Source organism: Chelmon rostratus, chromosome 8 (assembly GCF_017976325.1).
Source record: "Chelmon rostratus isolate fCheRos1 chromosome 8, fCheRos1.pri, whole genome shotgun sequence".
Taxonomy (NCBI): Eukaryota; Metazoa; Chordata; class Actinopteri; order Chaetodontiformes; family Chaetodontidae; genus Chelmon; species Chelmon rostratus.
The window spans coordinates 15,103,884-15,121,225 of NC_055665.1; the positions used below are offsets into that span (position 1 = coordinate 15,103,884).

Sequence of the window (17,342 nt, forward strand, 5' to 3'; positions counted from 1 at the left end):
GACCTCCAATCCTCAAATATTCACAACTTAAAAAAAAATCAAACAAAACAAAGGAAGTCCTTATATAGTCCTTATCAGAGGAGATATTGCTTTTAAAGACTGCATGAGTTCGCTTAGGTACGTACACAAGACAACATGGCACTTCTACAGAGCATTTGGGGCAAATCAATTCTAGTTTTCATTCCCTTTCCTCTTTCCTTTCTCCCCCCCGAGGACATTCTGATTGTCAATGCTCTGGAGCAAAGAGCGAAACATTCTCAAAGGCAGTCTGAAGTAAACAAAACACTTTTTACCCCTCTCCCTCCCATCCCCAGGAAGCAATACTGAAAATAGTCAACAATAAACATTCTTATCGTGAATATATTTTGTCCATTTCTTTAGCAGACAGTACTCAGGCTGTCTTTTTTTTTTTTTTCAAAAATAACTTCTTTCTTTAAAACCTCATTAGAAATTCTCTTGCAGCGATGCCAAAATTCCTATCACTAAGCCCACCCCCCTCCCCTGCCTATTCACTTGTACATAGCAGACACTGTCTTGGTAAAGTGAAGAAAAACCCTAACACTGTCTCAACAGCTTTTAACTGGTTCACTTCTCCTCGTGTCATTTCCCAAAGGTGCAATGTGACTTTGAAAGCTTAACGATTAAATGAGGGGTTCAATTTTGACCTAGTTAGGGCCCAGGCTACATTTTTGTTCCCTCGGGCAGCTTGTGAACTCCTCGTCTCTTGGAAACTTCAGAGTTGAAATGCTGAGTACCATATATGTCCACTTTCAGTCTCCGAACAACGTCCGTCTTTCCCAGTTTGCTTAAGGTGCCGAAGTAAGAGCAGTCAAAATGTATGTGTGTGTGTTTATAGTGTGTCCACTCAGCATACATGCAGTCTTTAGTGTGCTTGTTCATCCAGCACTAGTGCAAATTCATTTCAGCTGGTCTGCTTCTTTCTTTCATCCGGGACAGTCAATCTCCGTTTCTCTCATCCCTCGCCGCTTGGACAAAAGATGTGTTGCCATGGTTTCATCCTTGGTGTGATGCCCTTCAGAGCGCTAGGTTCAACACACTCATCTGTCAGTGTGTGAGATGTCTTTCTTGCATTTTCAGCCGCTATAATTCTTCAGCTCTCTTCTCCCTTCTCGCTTGCTCTCTGTGGCACTACCGCTGTTAACAGTAGCGTTGTGACATCAGTTCCTGTCCATCTGTCCAGTGGTGGGCCTGGTCCCTTTCTCAGAGTGGTCCCACCTACACAAAGGCAAAATGCTATTAACAAAACCATGCAAACACCTCTCCAAGTTCCTCCTGCTTCTGTATCTGATGGTCCACTCACCTATTTCTGTTAGCTTATGAATGCTGCAGGGTCAAAAGTAAATCATTCAGCCGTTTCCTCCTCTGTTCTCTGCTGCAGACCTCTTCTTCCCCTCGTTTTTCTTCCTCTCCCTCCTCGTCTTGTCTGTTCTGGGTTTTGGTGGGCTGGTGGTGAACAAGTATGCACAACTAATTGCAAAAGCAGATTTTTATCCCTGTGGAAATTCGCATTCTTCAAAGGCAGAACATTTCTTTCTTTTTTTTCTTTTTTTTACGTGGGTGCATTTGCTCACTCACACAGGGGCTGGCAGTGAGCGAGCTGGAGGTGTCCTGACTCTGATGATGGGGGTCACTGCTGATAACCATCACCTCCACCCCCACTGGCTGATCTGAGGGTCAGAGGTTAAACAGTATTCTGAATGTTAGTGAAGGCGTTGCAGGATGGGATGAAAACAGCATGTAATTTCTTTTACAGACATATCTGCAATTATGCAAGTGTCCTTATTTCCCCTTGAGTCCTATCTGCCATCAGTCAGGGAGCCTTTGATGGAAACTGTGTGGTTTCACTGCTAATGGGGAAAGTCGATGCCTGCTGGGTTCTTGGACACCAAGAGTGGATGACAGAAATGGGGAAACATTTCTGCAGGCTGAAATTCTGTGGTTGGAAAACCACTTAGTTTGTGCTGCTGAGTATGATATGGAGAGACAAGCCAAATATGAGGACAGCAAAGCACACGCACACATACATGCACACATAAAGTAAAAGACACAACACAGGACACCAGGAGAAATCTATACAGATGTACAGTAACAAGAAAAATGTATAGAGCTCAACCGCTTACACATATGCATACAAAAACACCTACAGAAACAAAAACTAACACACACACTTGCTTCATGGACCTGACTTGATGTGGCCGTCGTCCCCACTGGCTCCATCACAGGACAGACTTCGTGAGTCCCTCTCCTCTCCCTCTGCGTCTCTCTCTCTCTCCCTCTCTATCCTCAGCCGGATCTGTCTGTCTCTCACCAGCTCCCAGTTCCTCACAAGGAACACGTGATGTTTCACCACAAAGCTCCTGGCACGGAGAAACAGCGCAGAACATAAGCCATCCATGCTGACGTCAGTTCAGTAACAGCACATCAAGTGGTTTATCTTGAAATGTGAATCGCTGTGTTCTTTCCATACCTCTCACTGCTGGTCAAAGGATCCATGTCGAGGTGAGGAAACAGGCTGGTAATGTCACTAGAGCTCTCCTCCTGTAAAATAGTGGGACATGTACATGTTTAAACGGTTATCAAAGATGCATTCTTCACTGGAATTAATCAGGATCGAGCCAAAGGGACTCACTGCTGTCTGATGAGAGGATACAGTCCTCTCCTTCAGCCGGCCTGAGTCAAACAGAGAGCGAGAAACCGAGTAAGACACCGTATGAGAGTATTGATTGGATCCATCAACTAAACCTGGAGATAGCACGTCCAATTCTGGCAACTCACAGTAACGCCGCTTCCTCTTCAGGGGGACAGCAGGCTGCCTCTGAAGCTGTAGCAACACAACACGAGAATTACACACACATTCATGACACCGCACACATCTCTTCTTTAATCTCCACAGATGCTTCAGCTTGACTTTCGCACGTCCTGACTCTGTGTTCTGGGGCTCTACTGTACCTGATTGTGCTGCCACAGCCACATAACATCATAAGGTAGTTGGAAATGAATCCGCTTCAGCCTAAGGTACTTCCCTGGAGGACACAAAGGGAGTTTGGGTGAACTGTCACAGCTACCGCAAACTACAGCAGTGTTTGCATTTTCTTGTGCACTCACCAACATGTATGGGAGCAGGTAAAAGGCTATAGTCATGCTCCTCTGGTGTGTACTCCATACTCTCTCTGCACAACTGCTGGGCTTCGGAGGGTGGACTAGGAAAGAAACACATCAAATGCATAAATAAAAAAAAAAAACTGAGAACAGAAAACAATATAGAACAGTTTGTTTATGAATTCAACCTACTCTGTAGTTTTGTAATCATCAGAGTAAAGGCCTGCCCTCAGAAATTTCTTCCTGGGAGGACCATCTGCTCTCTCCTCTCTTTGGATGGTTACTGGTTGGGATGGAGCCTGCTCGGCATCTGATTGGCTAAAACATTCAGGGGAGGTGTCACACTCGGGTTTATCCTCAGTGACACTAAAAGGAAAGCATGAAGAGAGAGATAGAACGATAGAGAGGAAAAAGAGAAAGAGAGAAAAGGCACTGGTTTAGCACACAGTGCTGAAAACGATGGGTTAATATAGCAGTAGTGAGTGGTTGTATTGAATTTTCAAGTCAACCAGCTCAGGTGCTTTATTATACAGTTGTGAGCGTTTACCTCTGATGACAAGGAGAGTCACCATGTTTTCTCTTCCGTCCTCTCTTCCTCCTGGCCTGCAGCTCCAACTCGGTCACCTGCTGCACTGTGTTGCCTCCACGATCCCTCTCTGGCCCTCTTTCTTCTTTTCTCCCCCCCACCTCTCTCCCATCTCTGTTGTGGCAGTGAGGCAAGAGGTCGGGCGATGACATGGAGGGAGCTGCAGATGAGTGTGTGGGGGAGGATACAGTGGAAGGCAGCGGGTGCTTTCTGGGCCGCCCTGGCCTTCTTTTGTTTTTCCCTGCCACACTGTCTGCTGTTGGCACACTTTTCTGCTGCCCCCGGCTTCTCGAGTCACCTTGTAAACCTGCAGTCATTGAAATAGAAGGGCGGTGGGTGGAGGGGGAGGGTGGGGGGATGGGGGGTAAGTGGCAGAGAGGAAATGAGACAGATGTGGATCAGTGATTGAGCCAGCAGGAGGTGTGAGGTGAGGCCAGTCTAGGCTGAGTCATGCGGGGCAACAGATTAGGTGAGTCACAACATTTCCTCTGACCAGATCACTTCTGGGAAATGCATTAAGAAGTGATTTATGGACACACACTCACACAGCAAAAAAACCCCACAAGAAAGGCCACAAACACTGCGCAGAATGCATGCGTCTTAATAGAAGCATGCACACGTACGCACTCTTGCATCGCACTCTTAATGTGGAACACAATCTCAAAAGGCTGAGCAGACAAACAACAGGAGAAAAAAAGTGTGTGTGAGTGTGCCTCTGCTAGCGCGCTGTACTCCAAAACACATGTGTGTTTAGTTAGATGATGAACTGATGTAAAAATGTATTCCACCTCTTTCACAAACAACATATTTTCCTCTCACCAGCTCTCTTTGCCCCCACTCTGACCTCCATGCTATTTCTCCATCAATCACTCCTGAGGTCATCTACTTTTGTTCCATTTTCCACAGTCACCGACAAGACTGGCCACTGTGTCCTTATTGGATTTTTCCAAGTCAAATAGGCCCTGTTGGCCAGCAGTGAGGGATAGGCCAAGCTTTAAATAGCCAATCTGGTGGTTAACTAATGACTGTGTTCACTGGGTAGCCCCAGCCTGCGACAGCATGCGGTTCGCTACAGAAAGGGAAGATTTCAAAGATTTCTGCAAGATTCCCATCAAGATGCTGCCCTCCTGCTATAACGCTTTAAAAAATTTCCAACAGAGAGTGGCCGCGGTTGCATGTGTGTGTGTGTGTGTGTGTGTGTGTGTGAGGGGTGGGGGGAGTGTCAGGCACGTCCCCTGCACAGCAGAGGGAGTCTGAAAATTGGCTATAGAGTCTGATTTCCTCTCAAACACCCTCCAGGCTTTGATGTGTGGCTCAACAACACCTGAGAAAAAGCAGTGCTGTCACTACACTGGGCAAACTATTGGTGCCACAGTCTCATCTCCACATTGTGCAAACAGAAAAATCTGTCATACTTTGCAAGTAAAAAGAGCCTCTTGGCATAAAATCACTCAGTTAGCTGTCATGATTTGGGTGCTACTGATGTACTTCAATGATAAGCACAGTTGATGTTAGATTTGTAATATTATCTAAATTACTGTCCGTATTATATGTATTCATATTTTCTCCCAATGGAAAATTACCATAATACGACACATGCACACAGCTCCAGAGGCAATGTTGACAATGTTTTTGTTGCATTTATCAGCACAGACAGTTTCCAGCCAGAAAAATGCTAACAAGTGCAGTGTGTTGATGAATGTACCAATGTTAGCACTAATGCTAGCATAACCTCATACTGGGACATCAAACAGAAGCACATACATGTCAGTGCTCTATCACACATTCACACACATTCTATTCACACGTTCATAGATCAAATCATTCATGCATCCTCACCTGCTTCTCTCCTCTCTGTCCACACTGGCTCATCTCTCCTCCATGACCTGTCTCCACTTCCTGGATTCCTGCCGGCCAGTCCGCTCCTCAGACCCCTCCCTGTAGTTGCCATGGCAGCAGATGTGAACAGGTTGGTGTGTGTAGGGGATGGGGACGTCCTGTACGGGTGTGAGTCTTGAACATCTTCGCCGTCTTCGTCCTCTCCATCCGATGCAACTAGTCGGCCCGTGTGTTGCTCCCCACTGAAGCCTCTCCAGCTGGGGTTTGGGTTTCCGAATCCTGTCCCTCCCAGGGCCCCGAATTTTGTCCAGCTCTGGCCCAGGCCACCCCAGCCTCCCCCAAATGAAGACAGGTGAGAGGAACCCAGCCCCAGTGAGGTGAGAGATGTGCGTTTGTACCTCTCTGCTGAAGATGACGATGATGTGGCAGCAGCGGCTGACGAGAAGGGATCATTTCCGTTCTCACATACCCAAGGCGATTCTTTAGATAGCATGCTCCCCATTCGTCTAGCCCCCTTCCTTCCTCCTTCTGCTTGGCCCAGAATGAACCCTGACCTCGTCTTTGAACTGGCTAACCCCTCTCTATCCATTCCATCTTCCTCTTCATCCTCGTGAAACTCCTCCTCGTCATCCATATCTCGCTCGCAGTGCCTGTGACGGTGTTTATGCTTGTGTTTGTGTTCACTCCTCCCACAGCCACAGGAGAGGCTGGATGTGAACCCTGAGCTGAGGTGTGGGCCTCCTCCACTGCTTCCTCCTATATCTCCCTCAACATCCCCTCCTAAAGCTCCCTCCCTCAGCAACCTGCTCCTCCGCCTGTGGAACCTGGCAGGGTTGAGAAGGAAGTGAGCATGATGGGGCTGATGGGGTGCGTACTGGTGTGGAGAGGGAAGCGGATAGGAGCTGGGGAGGTGGTGGTAAAGTGTTGTGGCTGGGGTATAGCTGCTGTAAAAGCCCATATTTTCAATGGTCTCCTGGAACTTTGACGGGCAACCACATTGCCTGCGGTCTGGCTTCCTGTTACAATGCACAGGCTGGCAGGGGTAGAAATGCTGGGGGGAGAAGGAGGTGTTAGCAGAGTAAGATGAAGGGTGAGGCGAGTAGAAGCCATTCAGATTGATCCTGAAGATGTTGGAGCGGAGAGAATGGGAGGAGGAGTGATGGCGCCTTCCTCCAGCTGTATTCCCACTCCCATCAAACCCCTGTCCCAGTCCTGTCCTCGCCCAACCTCGTCGCCCAATATGGACCTCGCTGAACTGGCCGATCATATCTTCCAGTTCAGCCAGAAACTCTGGATCCTGCATATGCAGCTGCTGGTGCTTCTTCTTATGTTTATTTTTCTGTCTCTTCAGTGCATTGTGCCCAAGGCAAGAGTAATAATCTGAATGAGTGCACTTGTTGTGCCCTGGGCAGGGGCATGGGCACAAGCAAGTACAGGCGGAGGAACAGTCGTAATCCCTCCGCCTGTGCCTGTGTCTGTCCCTGTGCCGCTCCACGGCTGTTGAGTTGGTGATGGGGTTTGTGTGTCTGGCCATGTGAGAGAGGGGTGAAGAGACGGGAGAGGGACGGTCCACAAGAGAGGAGGGGTGCCTCTGACCCCCCAGAATCACTCCTGACCCCTGACCCAACCTGAGCATGCCTCGAACTCCCCTAATCTCCCCTCGCTCTGAAACACTGTTATTATCCGTTCCGATCCCGCTGTCGCTAGGCAGCGTCTCCTCGCTGTGTGATTCGCTCCTGGGGGAGGGGGTGGCCTCTTTCAGGTGGCCAGGGGAGCTAGGCGTGTGATGGAGTGGAGGGGTGGGACAGGAGAGCTTACATGAAGACTGGTGAAAGGGGAAGTGATGCCTTCCCTGACACGGACAACTCTTCTTCACAAAGGGAGAGAGGGACGAGGAGGAGGGAGGACGGGGGGAGGTGCAGGAGGACGATGGGGATGGGAGGGAGAAGGGGTGAGGAAACAGCAGGGAGGATGTGGGTTCGGTGAGGCTGCCTTCACTGTAAGGGCTCTGGGCCCCGCTAGAGTGGGTAAGAGATGGGGAGGGAAATGGGTGAGAGGGAGGAGGCTGGGGTTGGGTGGAGAAGAGCGGCGCTTCAGAGGGATTGGTAAACAGAGACGACTGAGTGGAGCTCTGGGAGCTGGCTTGGACTGCTGGAGCTGTTTGGGTTTTAGGCTTGCGTCCTCGCCTCTTGCCCATGTAGATGGTTCCTCTCTTGCTCACATTGATCTGAGGGCCCAGCTTACTCCCAAAGGAGGAGGACAGGGCTGAGAGGGTGTGTACTGTTGTAGCCTCTATCGATTTACACATTCTGAGAGAGGTCTCGCCATCTGCTGCCTCGCCTCCCCTCCCCTCCTTTCCTACGTACCCAGACAGCATCACCTTGTGAAGTCTCCTCTTCTTTCTTTTCTTCATCTCATTAATGAGCCTCCTGATCTTTAGCTGCCTGTTCCCCTTTTCAGGAGGATGGAAATCTTTACTCCTGTCTGGATCACTGGTGCGATTCAGCGCATCTCCACTCTGATCCTCGGGGAGGGGTCGTTTGGGAGGACGGCCGCGCTTCTTGGGGCTGGATTTAGACTGAGCAGCACACTGCAGTATTGGACTTGGCTCCAGCGCAGGGGCTTTCTGAATTCTGTCACACCCAAGAGGAGGCACCTCAGCTGGGGCCGCATTTGGTGAAAGTCTAGGAGGAGGCTCGTCTAAGCTGGAGCTGTGGGATTTGGGGCGGCCCCTTTTCCGGGCAGGGGTTATGGGGCATCTGGGAGCAGGGGGGCTAGGGTCTGATGTGGGGTGACTCTGCTTTGGAGATGGAGGTTTGGTTGTAGGAGAGAGAGGGGAAGCGCTGGTGGTTAAAGAGCTAGAGGGAGCTGTGTGTGACTCATCAGTCTGCTGAATAGTGGTCTTGGCAGGAAGGGACGTCTTGGGGTTCTGGGGGAAACTTAGTGAAGGATTATGTTGGGAATCTGAAGGGGCTTCCTGATTTTCCACCCTCTGAGCTCGGTGCACCAGCTTGGTCCAGCTGGGCCGCCTGGCTTTGCGTTTCTTGAGCGGTCGGCTGTCCTGCTCTTGGGGAGAGGAAGGGGGAGAAACGGGCCCACGGGCAGAAGGAGTGGGCAGAGAGGGAGGAGCAGAAGAAGAGGGGTGGCTTGGAGGCACAGTTGAATGTTTCGAGACGTCTTGTTCTTTTGATTTACTGGCGTCACCTGTTGCTGGCTCGGCTTGTTTAACTGGCTTGCAACTGTCATCCGTCTTGTCTATCTCATCTGGTGCGCCTGGATTCACCGCTTTACAGGTTTTCTCTGCTTTACCAGTATCAACTGTTTCACCACATTTTGCATTATTGTCTTCTGTTCTCTGTCTGTCTGGGCTAAGTTTATCCCTCCTTTTCTCAGCCTTTCCTCTCTCAACCTTCAGTTCATCCCTCCATGTTTCATCAGTCTTATGTCTTTCATCCTTTTCTTTACCATGCCTTGATTTTCCATCCTTCCCTCTCTCCTTTTTCTTCTTCTTGCCTTCCTCCTTTCTGCTCTGGCTCTTTGCTCTTTCAGCCTCCAATCTTTCTCGCTTTGATTTCTTGTCTTTCCGTTTCTCTTTCTTTGCTTTCCTCTCCTTCTCTCTCTTTTTCTCTAGTGAGGGCTGCACAGAGGGATCCTGATCTCTGGATTGGCCAGAGGAGAGACCCACAGTGGGGGAGGGCTGTGGTTTGGGGGTGACTGAGGGAGAGGAAGGAGAGTCTGGCCGACTCTTGTTGGACAGGCTAAGTTCCTTATGGGAGCTGGTGGAGACTGGAGGTCTTGTCGAGGAGTCCACGGAAGAAGCAGAGGAGGAACTGCTGTGTTTTCCAACTTTGATTTTTGACGAGATGGAAGTGCCAAGGCTGTCTGCAGAGCCTTTCCCATTCGATAGTCCCTTCTGTTTTGTTGTCTGTACCAAACCATTATGTTTCTTGGAGGTCTTCCCTTCACTCCTGGTTTCCGATGCAGATAGGGCTTGGATGCATGGGGCGGAAGGAGTAGTTGAAGCTGTCTGGTCTGTTGTGGGCGAAGAGGGTTTGTGTCCTGCAGGGACAGGCTGGCCATTGACAATCGGGAGCTTCTCCTTCTTCACTCTCTCAGATGAGCCATTCGAATTCACCTCTGTCTTATCGGCCAGTTTGATAGGAACCTGGGGAGTGCAAACACAGAATGTCTGTCATAGACAACAACGACTGTGACAACCATTAGATTACTGCTGACAACAGCGAAGGACAACGGGAAAGAGACAGTAACTGAAATGCTTTTGTTTTTGTCCGCCCATTAAAAGAGAGAGCGAGGACAAAATGACTCAATCGGGCAAAGAAAAGAGGGCATACCGAGGAGAAGGAGAGAGTGAGGTGATGGAAACAGGAATGGGGTTGACACAGAAAGGAGAAATACAAAGGCAGAGAAACGGAGAGGAAGGGAGTGGGACAGGGACAGAGGGGGAGTGAGAGATAAATGAGAGCAGGTAGAGAAAAGAGAGGAGGTAAAAATAGAAGAGAGGGACAGATATAGAGAGCCAGGCGGAGACAGAAAGAGAGAGAGAAAGCTGTGCTATTGGTAGCTATAAATTGCCACTAATACAGATGAGAAGGCTTGACATTTCGTACTTGTCCTGTAATTTTGGTATGCTGCAGCTTGAGTGGCGTTTGCGCAGCTAACGCATTACGCTTCCCCTTGGGTGATTGTCATAGGGACTGATGGACCAATGTCTGTAATAGCTCCAAGTGGTTGCCGTGCTGTTGTCCTATTTATAGGTCTGTTTATTTAAATGGGCTGCTTAGGGTTCAGTATTGAGACAATAGCTCATTTGACCTTATTACAACCAAGCACACGGCTGGGCGATTTTGCACCATACTCAATGAGCCTGTCTGGTGGTTGACGGCAAAAACCAAAACAGAGCTACAGCACATACAGTGCGTGCCATTAATAATCCATGAATACCTCCAGTCATTTTAACCCTTGGGTTGTTTTTCCATTTTAAGCTAACTTAAACTAATAGAGGTTTAATATCAGCAGCTGGCGTGACAGAATCTGTATGTGTGTGAGGCAATTCGTCCTTGTTCTTAACCTACCTGTTTGGCAGACTTGGTCCCTTGGCTGCTTATGGCAGGGACTGAGGCCGGGGTGGAAGCTGTAGTAAATGTCGATGATAACGACAGTGGCTGCGATGACGAAGATGATGATGATGGCGATGATAACGATGATGATGCGAGTGGTGGCGAGGCAGCAGATGCAGTTTGTTTGGATGTGGTCTGGACAGCATCCAAGCCTGAGCGTTGATCTCTGGCTGCCTCGTCTGGAGTAGAGCTGGTTTTGGTCTGCTGGCCCACTCCTCCTTCCCCGTCCCCCCTCAGCAGGCCCCCCCTGCCTTGCCTCTGATAGGTCCTGATGGTGGGCTTGCAGACATAGCTCTCCAAGATCTTGGGCGGTTTCTTGGTGCGTTTGGCCTGTAGTCCAATCCGGAGTCGTACATTCCCCTCAGGGCAGCTCGTCTCTCTGCCAGAGATCTGAAGCTGTTGCTGCCCTGCACCTCCACAACGCCCCTCGATGAGCAACTCCAGCACTGCCCCCTTGTCTCCTTCCCTCTTCCTCCCTGCACCCCGTTTCTCCTCCTCCCTTTCCCCTACGTCTCCATTCTCCCCTTCGCTGATCCTCTTTTTCTCTGCCACTTGGTCCTGTTCAGAGTCTTCAGGTGCAGAGGTGGGGTCCAGAGTGGAGTTTGTGGTTGGAGGGGTTCCCCCCTTCACTCTCTGGTCCATCAGAGAAGTCAGGGGGGAGAAGTAGGATGCTGTGGAGCTCCCAGTATAACACTTTTAAACGACCCCGGTGAGGTTAGTGAGGTCAAAGGCAAAGAGCAGAATGCAGGTGTGGGTCAAGAGATTTCCAGAACAATATCCTGACACAGTCCAGGTACAGTTGGGCTCCTTCATCCAGCGGAGGAAGGTCTCTCTCTTGTCCTTTTGGCTTGAACTGAGATGGAATAAGTTTGAGGCAGAGGGAGGGGGGAAGCAAAGACAGACAGACACAGACAGAAAGATAGAGAGGTCAGTGATTAGTCATTTCAGTGAGCTCAGATGCTGAGTAGCAGCAGTACGGGAACTGAGGGGAAAGTCCCCTTCCTGCAAGCAGCTGTGGAGAGGTGCTAAAGTCTGTGTCCACAGAGATGATCTCATCATACAGAAAACCCAGGGGGCCAATCAACGCCGCCGATTCCCAGAATGTCGACACTAACTGGAAGAAAGACCTACTCCCGTTCTCCAAAAACGGCTTCAGCTAGCTGTCTGCTAACAATCTGTAAATAACGGCCGCTCTGACAGACAGCAAGTGCTCCCTCAGCCTCTACGCTTTTACTCGAGTTCGAATCCGATCTGCCTCCTCTCCCCAAATCAATATATCAATCAATCAGCTCCTGACTAATTCAAACACTTGATCCAGTCTCCTCCCCTCCTCTCCCCACTGTCTTTGCGCCTTCTGTTCTCAGCTACTCCCACAAGCACTTCTCCTCCCACCCTTCCCTCTGCTGTACTTTCTTTTCTCTCCGAAACTCCCCTTTTCATGTTTGGCAGAAAGCGTTTGCATGCATTCTCTATTAGTCCCATCCACTCTCTCTCTCTCTCTCTCTCTCTCTCTCTCTCCCTCTGTAGACCACACAGTAAAATGGTCAACTCATACACTGTATCCATGTTAATCAGAACCATATTTCCTCCTCCACTTCGTTCTTTTCCTCCTCTCCAACCTAAATCCCTCCATTCACGGCCCGACCATTCCCCTCCTCCCCTTTCAGTAGTGGTAACACAAATCCGTAGGAAAGGGTAAAACTTATTTTTGGAAAGGAGTGCAAATTCCTCCTCCTCCCATTGCTTCCTCTAAGTCAAGCACGCTTTTCATTGACCCCATTGTAAATTGACTTTTAATGTGACATTATAGCAAGTAACACACCCTAAAATGACATTCTCCTCACCAGAGAAAAAACTTTCACTCTCACTCACACAGCGTTCGGCTCAGTCTTTAACTCGTCGAAGGGAAGCAGCATCTTCTGTCATGCTTCCTTCATTATACTCTCTCTCTCATTAAGGAAGACACTCATCCATTTTCTAATAAAACACACTCCACCAAGCATTCTTGCAGCTCTCTCCTGAGAGCCTCTTACGAAATAGCTCTTCTGCCTCTCAACGCTCTGAACTGCCCCCTTAAACTTACAAGAGCATCTCAGATAATGTTTTCATTTAAAAGCTCAGTGGGCTATCTCTCCTGCCTCTCGGTCTCTCCACACCCAAACCCTTTCCTTGAATCAGACTGAGCTCAAATCAACATCTGTTCCAGTAACTGCTGTTATGTAACAGTTTTGGAAGGCATTTCCAGGGCCAAACCTCCTCACAATAAAATAAAATGAGCATAGGGATGGACAGTCGTCCTCTTGAAGAACGGCGGCCACTTTCATTACGACCTGTGCTCCAGAAGCCTGACCCCGGCGAAGAGGAGCAAAACGAAGAGATATGAGTCATATGAGTTTCAGTCCTGTTGTGCAAAGCGACTGTAAGGAGAGAAGGAGAGTGGCAGGTTTTCAAACGTAAAAGGGCAGGCCCATTCAACATCAGTCAAAGTGCATACTAATAGCTTTTTATACTCTCCAAAGCTATACCTCTCAAACATAACTCAAAATTATTCTAACATTAGACCAGAAGCTATTTCCAGTGACAGGATGATGGGTGGACTTGACACTGTAGTCAGTGTGGTTCCTCGGCAGCGCTGAGGCGACGATTAAATCATGATAATGGCCCGCCATATTTCCAGCCATCATCACCATCCCATGACGGTGTTATCATCAATAACTACAAGCCCATTATCGTCTGCCTGACAACAGCACGAGCACGGGCGGCCCAGCTGGAAGCCAGGGCTGCTGTGATGGCATCTCAAAATATTGAACCGTGAAGGCTCACGGGGTCGGCGCAGCCTTCCTCCTCATGCACAGCACAGGGAAGTTTCTCACGTGAGTCCCCCCCTCCTTCTCCTCCTCTTCCTCACACGCGCGCACACTTTCGTCTAGTTGGTGTATTAGAAGTGTGTTGGTCGTACATTGTGTACCCAGGTCGCAGCTGCGTAGGCTGACTGATGTTGCTACTGTAGATACAGTATGGGCAGTGGGGGTGTTACCGCACTGGAGCAACCTATCACTGGTTTACTGAGGACGTCAACAGGGGCTTCCTTCTCCATAATGACTTTGCGCACCTCTGAAAAACACTATCCGCCTGATGCTGTCGCACTTACAAATGATACACACATGCACGTGTTGTTGTTGTCGTCACTCCTATCTCCATATTAAAATAAAACCCGCATTTAAGCGTCCTAAAACGCACACAGCTGCAAACTGGAACTCGACATGGAAGTGGGGCGCTACGTAGCAGCAAAACGTGCTTGCTAGTGGTGTTTGTGATGTGGATTAGTCCCGAGCCACCTTTTTCCTCTTCTGTCTGTCCTCTGCCAGCCCTTCTGCTGGTGTCAGCAACACTGGAATAAGAAATATCGCCATGCACGGAGAAACACACTCAGCAACAAGGGATAAAATTAGCGCAAAGCGGATGCACAAAATCCTCAGTAACCTACGGTGTCGTGCGCTCGCTGGTGATGACAGGCCTGCACACATTAATACGGACTGCCATGAAAATCTGTAATAAGGCTACGTAGGCTACTTACCCGAGAGCGCGTCCCGGAGCCAACTGCGTTTAGGCAGGAGGTTAAGGTGTTGCTGTCCTGCTCTCCCCTTCGCACCAACAGCAATCCGGAGCCTTTGGTGCATTAGATGTTGCTTTGATTACATAACTAAGGCCAGCGGAGGTTAAAACACCTCCTAAAACCGAGTTTCGGTCTCGTCGGAGCGCGGAGCCGACTGTGCAACAACATTGGCGCGGGTGTTTTCATAATCATACAGTCGACAGATCTCCGACGGCGCGTCTCCGCAGCTAGGTGGCGGACTGGTTACGCTGGATCTTTATTTTGCCCGCTTCTCTCGGGGAAAGTTACATCTCCCCCGCCAGTAATAATGGCTCAGATTGTGCCCTCGTTTGCATACAAGCCGTTAACGTGTCAGTGCGACGGGCTGAGGGCTGCGGCAGCGTGCGTGCGGGGTTACAGGCTGCCAGCGCGGAGGGGTTGGTGGATGTGCGGGAATGCAATTGCGTGGCCATTTTCATGTGGCCAGAGGAGGAGATAAAACGGCGAATACAGCACAGGATCTCATTGCTGTTCATAATAGGCGATTGGGGAGGGCTATTTAGACGCTTAATAAAATGGCGACGACTTGGCCAAAGTAGGCTGCTGGTTGGATTTGGGGAGCAGCTCCAAAGTTGCATCGCGCAATGCAATATGAGATTGAGCTCACAGCGGTGGGGGAAGAAAGGCAGGCGGGCTGGGCTGAGCACTTAATAAAAAGTTAATATGTTAGAGCTGCTATCATGCATCAGTAAAACAGAAAATTGATCCAAAACTACAAGCAATGTTTTTACCCACTCGTGCAGTAGGAATAGCACAAAATGTAAGACATACAACAAATAAAGTAAACATATGTATACTATACATGTATATTTTAAATAATCGCTTTATTATAAAAATAAGTAATAATGGCATAATGATGAAAAACAAAGTGATAAAAATAATAAAGGAATTACATTTTTATTCGTCTTTTATTGTTGCTATCTACAGTGTTATGTAGCATTAATGGCAGTAGTAGACACTATCACCATCATTATTGTTGTTTTGTTTTGTATAGGTCTGGATTAACCCACTCTGGGGCCCCCGAGACAATGATGAGCCTTAGGCCCCCTGCTGGCCCCCTGTCCCTCCGTACATTACGCACACTGTAACCTCCACACCCGTTAAGTGCACACTGCAGACCACACATGAACTTCACCTGTACGCAGTAAACAATCAGCACTACTCGCCTCATGTTTGCTATATGTCCAATAGATTATTACATATATTATACAACATATAATTGATTATTAGTAGAATAGAACAGAATATCTTTACTGCCATTGCACAAGTTGAACAAGATTAAGTTTGCAGTTTCTCTACTTGATGCTATAAAAAATAAGGTAAAAATAAAACATTAGATATGATAAAATAGCAATAAAGTAACAGACCAGTATAAACAGGGTCCAGCACTAGTAAATAGTGCAACAGCTTGAGTGTGCAAAGCAGCAACAAAATCAGTACATTATGGGAAGGAGGAAGGCAATCCACAGTTTTAATTAAGAATGTGTACCATGTAAGGACAATGTCATCATGTTTTTAAAACTACATTTAGGGTGTCTCAGATCCTTAGGATGAAGTTATGATGCAGGACTTGCCATAAGGGCCTTGGCATTCACATTAAGCTGTAGTGGTGCAAATTAAAAAATTTGATGAGCAAATTAGCAATAAATTGGATTACAAATGACACAAATTGAACCTTTAGCCTTTTGATCCCCTTGCCTGATTAGTAATCTAGCCTTGCCTCGACACATGGCCAAATTAACTGTTAAGGGGCCTCAGAGAAAAGAATGCACTTGGGCCCCCGTGGCTCACCCCAAACCCTCACCTCCCTGTGCTTTGTGTATAGTGCCCTGTCAACTATGAGCTCCCATCAAGTACAGTGTACACAGAGACCGAGAAACTGTGTGTTTCTGTGTGTATTCTGAGTAAACACACTTTATTTAGGAATATGCACCATGGGAGCACAGTTTAAAGTTGTGAGAGGATTACTGCTTGCATGACACAATGAAAAAAAAAGAAACAGTAAAGGAAAACATCCAATCCTAAGAAAGAAAGGCTCTGCACACTATGGCACAATGTAGGTATTTAATCATCATTTGACATGATGAAAGTTTAAAGGTTGAATGCTTGGCTTTGTCATTTAACACCTGCAGAGTGTGCAGAGCCTTCCTTCCTCCAGCATAATACATACTAACACAATTAAGGTCCCATTATCCTATTAGGTAATAATGCTCAGCCACTTTACACCTTACACTTAGTTGAGCATTTTGTTCATGTCTCAAGTTTGTTTGCAAATTAGATTATTTTTTAGTTTGACAAGTAAAAAAAAAGCCTACTTAGCATCCTGTAGAATGTGCATAATGCAAGTAAGACAATAGAGGAAAATACTGACATTTATTTTCAAATAGGAACATCATTAAAAGAGCAAATTGAGGCTCAAGAAAATAGAAAAAAGGGAGCAAAAGGAAGCATGTGCACTGGAGTGAGTAGTGAGCAGGTTGGAATATATATGGAATAACATGAGACATACGAAAGAGGAACGATATGAGGATATTGTTATTTTAAAAATATAACATGTAGGCATAACATAAACATGTTTGCCTAAGTGTTGTAAAGCAGCCATGAAAAATATACAAAGAGGCCTCAATTATGCAGATCTGTTTGTCATCATGGATACCTAGTTTGCAAAAGGGCCTTGTAAATATCTTCTTAATCCCCCTTGAGCCACTACAGATTTGCTCAGATTTTGAAGTTGAATGTATTGTAATTATCTTGCTATTTGTTTAAAAGGAAGTGGGCAAAATCTCCCAACAATGTCAAGAGTCCTGTTCTGTGCTTTAAGAGACGACTATTCACGCAGTGAGACTTACTTCGGTAAGTCTCACTGCGTGAATTATCATTACAGAAGAAATGTGTCAAACTCTGACAAACTCCATTTTCCTCTGTTGTTGTCGCCTGGCTCGTGCCATCCTATTGGCTACACAGAATTGTGATGGCGTTGCGTCACTTCCTGCTCTGTAGCGCA

At 47.8% G+C, this 17,342-nt stretch overlaps 1 protein-coding gene across 4 annotated transcripts; it reads right to left on the minus strand.

Moving 5' to 3' along the window:
• Nucleotides 1-335: 335 nt before the first annotated feature.
• On the minus strand, nucleotides 336-14,627 carry LOC121609925 (histone-lysine N-methyltransferase ASH1L-like). 4 transcript variants are annotated; one of them, XM_041941707.1, is made up of 14 exons: nucleotides 14,261-14,616; nucleotides 10,639-11,536; nucleotides 5,546-9,710; nucleotides 3,668-4,013; nucleotides 3,313-3,438; nucleotides 3,127-3,221; nucleotides 2,971-3,044; nucleotides 2,797-2,842; nucleotides 2,651-2,691; nucleotides 2,489-2,559; nucleotides 2,203-2,378; nucleotides 1,597-1,688; nucleotides 1,322-1,464; nucleotides 336-1,236 (listed from the first exon to the last, which is right to left on the minus strand). In XM_041941707.1, exons 2-13 carry the CDS (start codon nucleotides 11,323-11,325, stop codon nucleotides 1,336-1,338), a joined length of 6,048 nt encoding a protein of 2,015 aa, XP_041797641.1. In that variant the 5' UTR covers nucleotides 11,326-11,536; nucleotides 14,261-14,616; the 3' UTR covers nucleotides 336-1,236; nucleotides 1,322-1,335. The 4 variants fall into 4 exon arrangements, 3 of the variants coding, with proteins under 3 accessions (XP_041797641.1, XP_041797640.1, XP_041797643.1); XM_041941706.1 differs by having other exon boundaries at nucleotides 3,313-3,486; nucleotides 14,261-14,613; XR_006007024.1 differs by lacking the exon at nucleotides 336-1,236 and having other exon boundaries at nucleotides 1,423-1,464; nucleotides 2,190-2,378; nucleotides 3,313-3,486; nucleotides 14,261-14,620.
• Nucleotides 14,628-17,342: the final 2,715 nt, after the last annotated feature.

What these genes read in the sequence shown, in the direction of transcription:
- LOC121609925 (XM_041941706.1), bottom strand. Translation starts at nt 11,325, where the DNA reads ATGGACCAGAGAGTGAAGGGGGGAACCCCTCCAACCACAAACTCCACT. An exon ending in GGACCAAGTCTGCCAAACAG is followed by an intron (nt 9,711 to 10,638) that starts GTAGGTTAAGAA and finishes TGCACTCCCCAG; the next exon opens with GTTCCTATCAAACTGGCCGA. An exon ending in GACTCTCCTTGTCATCAGAG is followed by an intron (nt 3,487 to 3,667) that starts GTAAACGCTCAC and finishes CTTTCCTTTTAG; the next exon opens with TGTCACTGAGGATAAACCCG.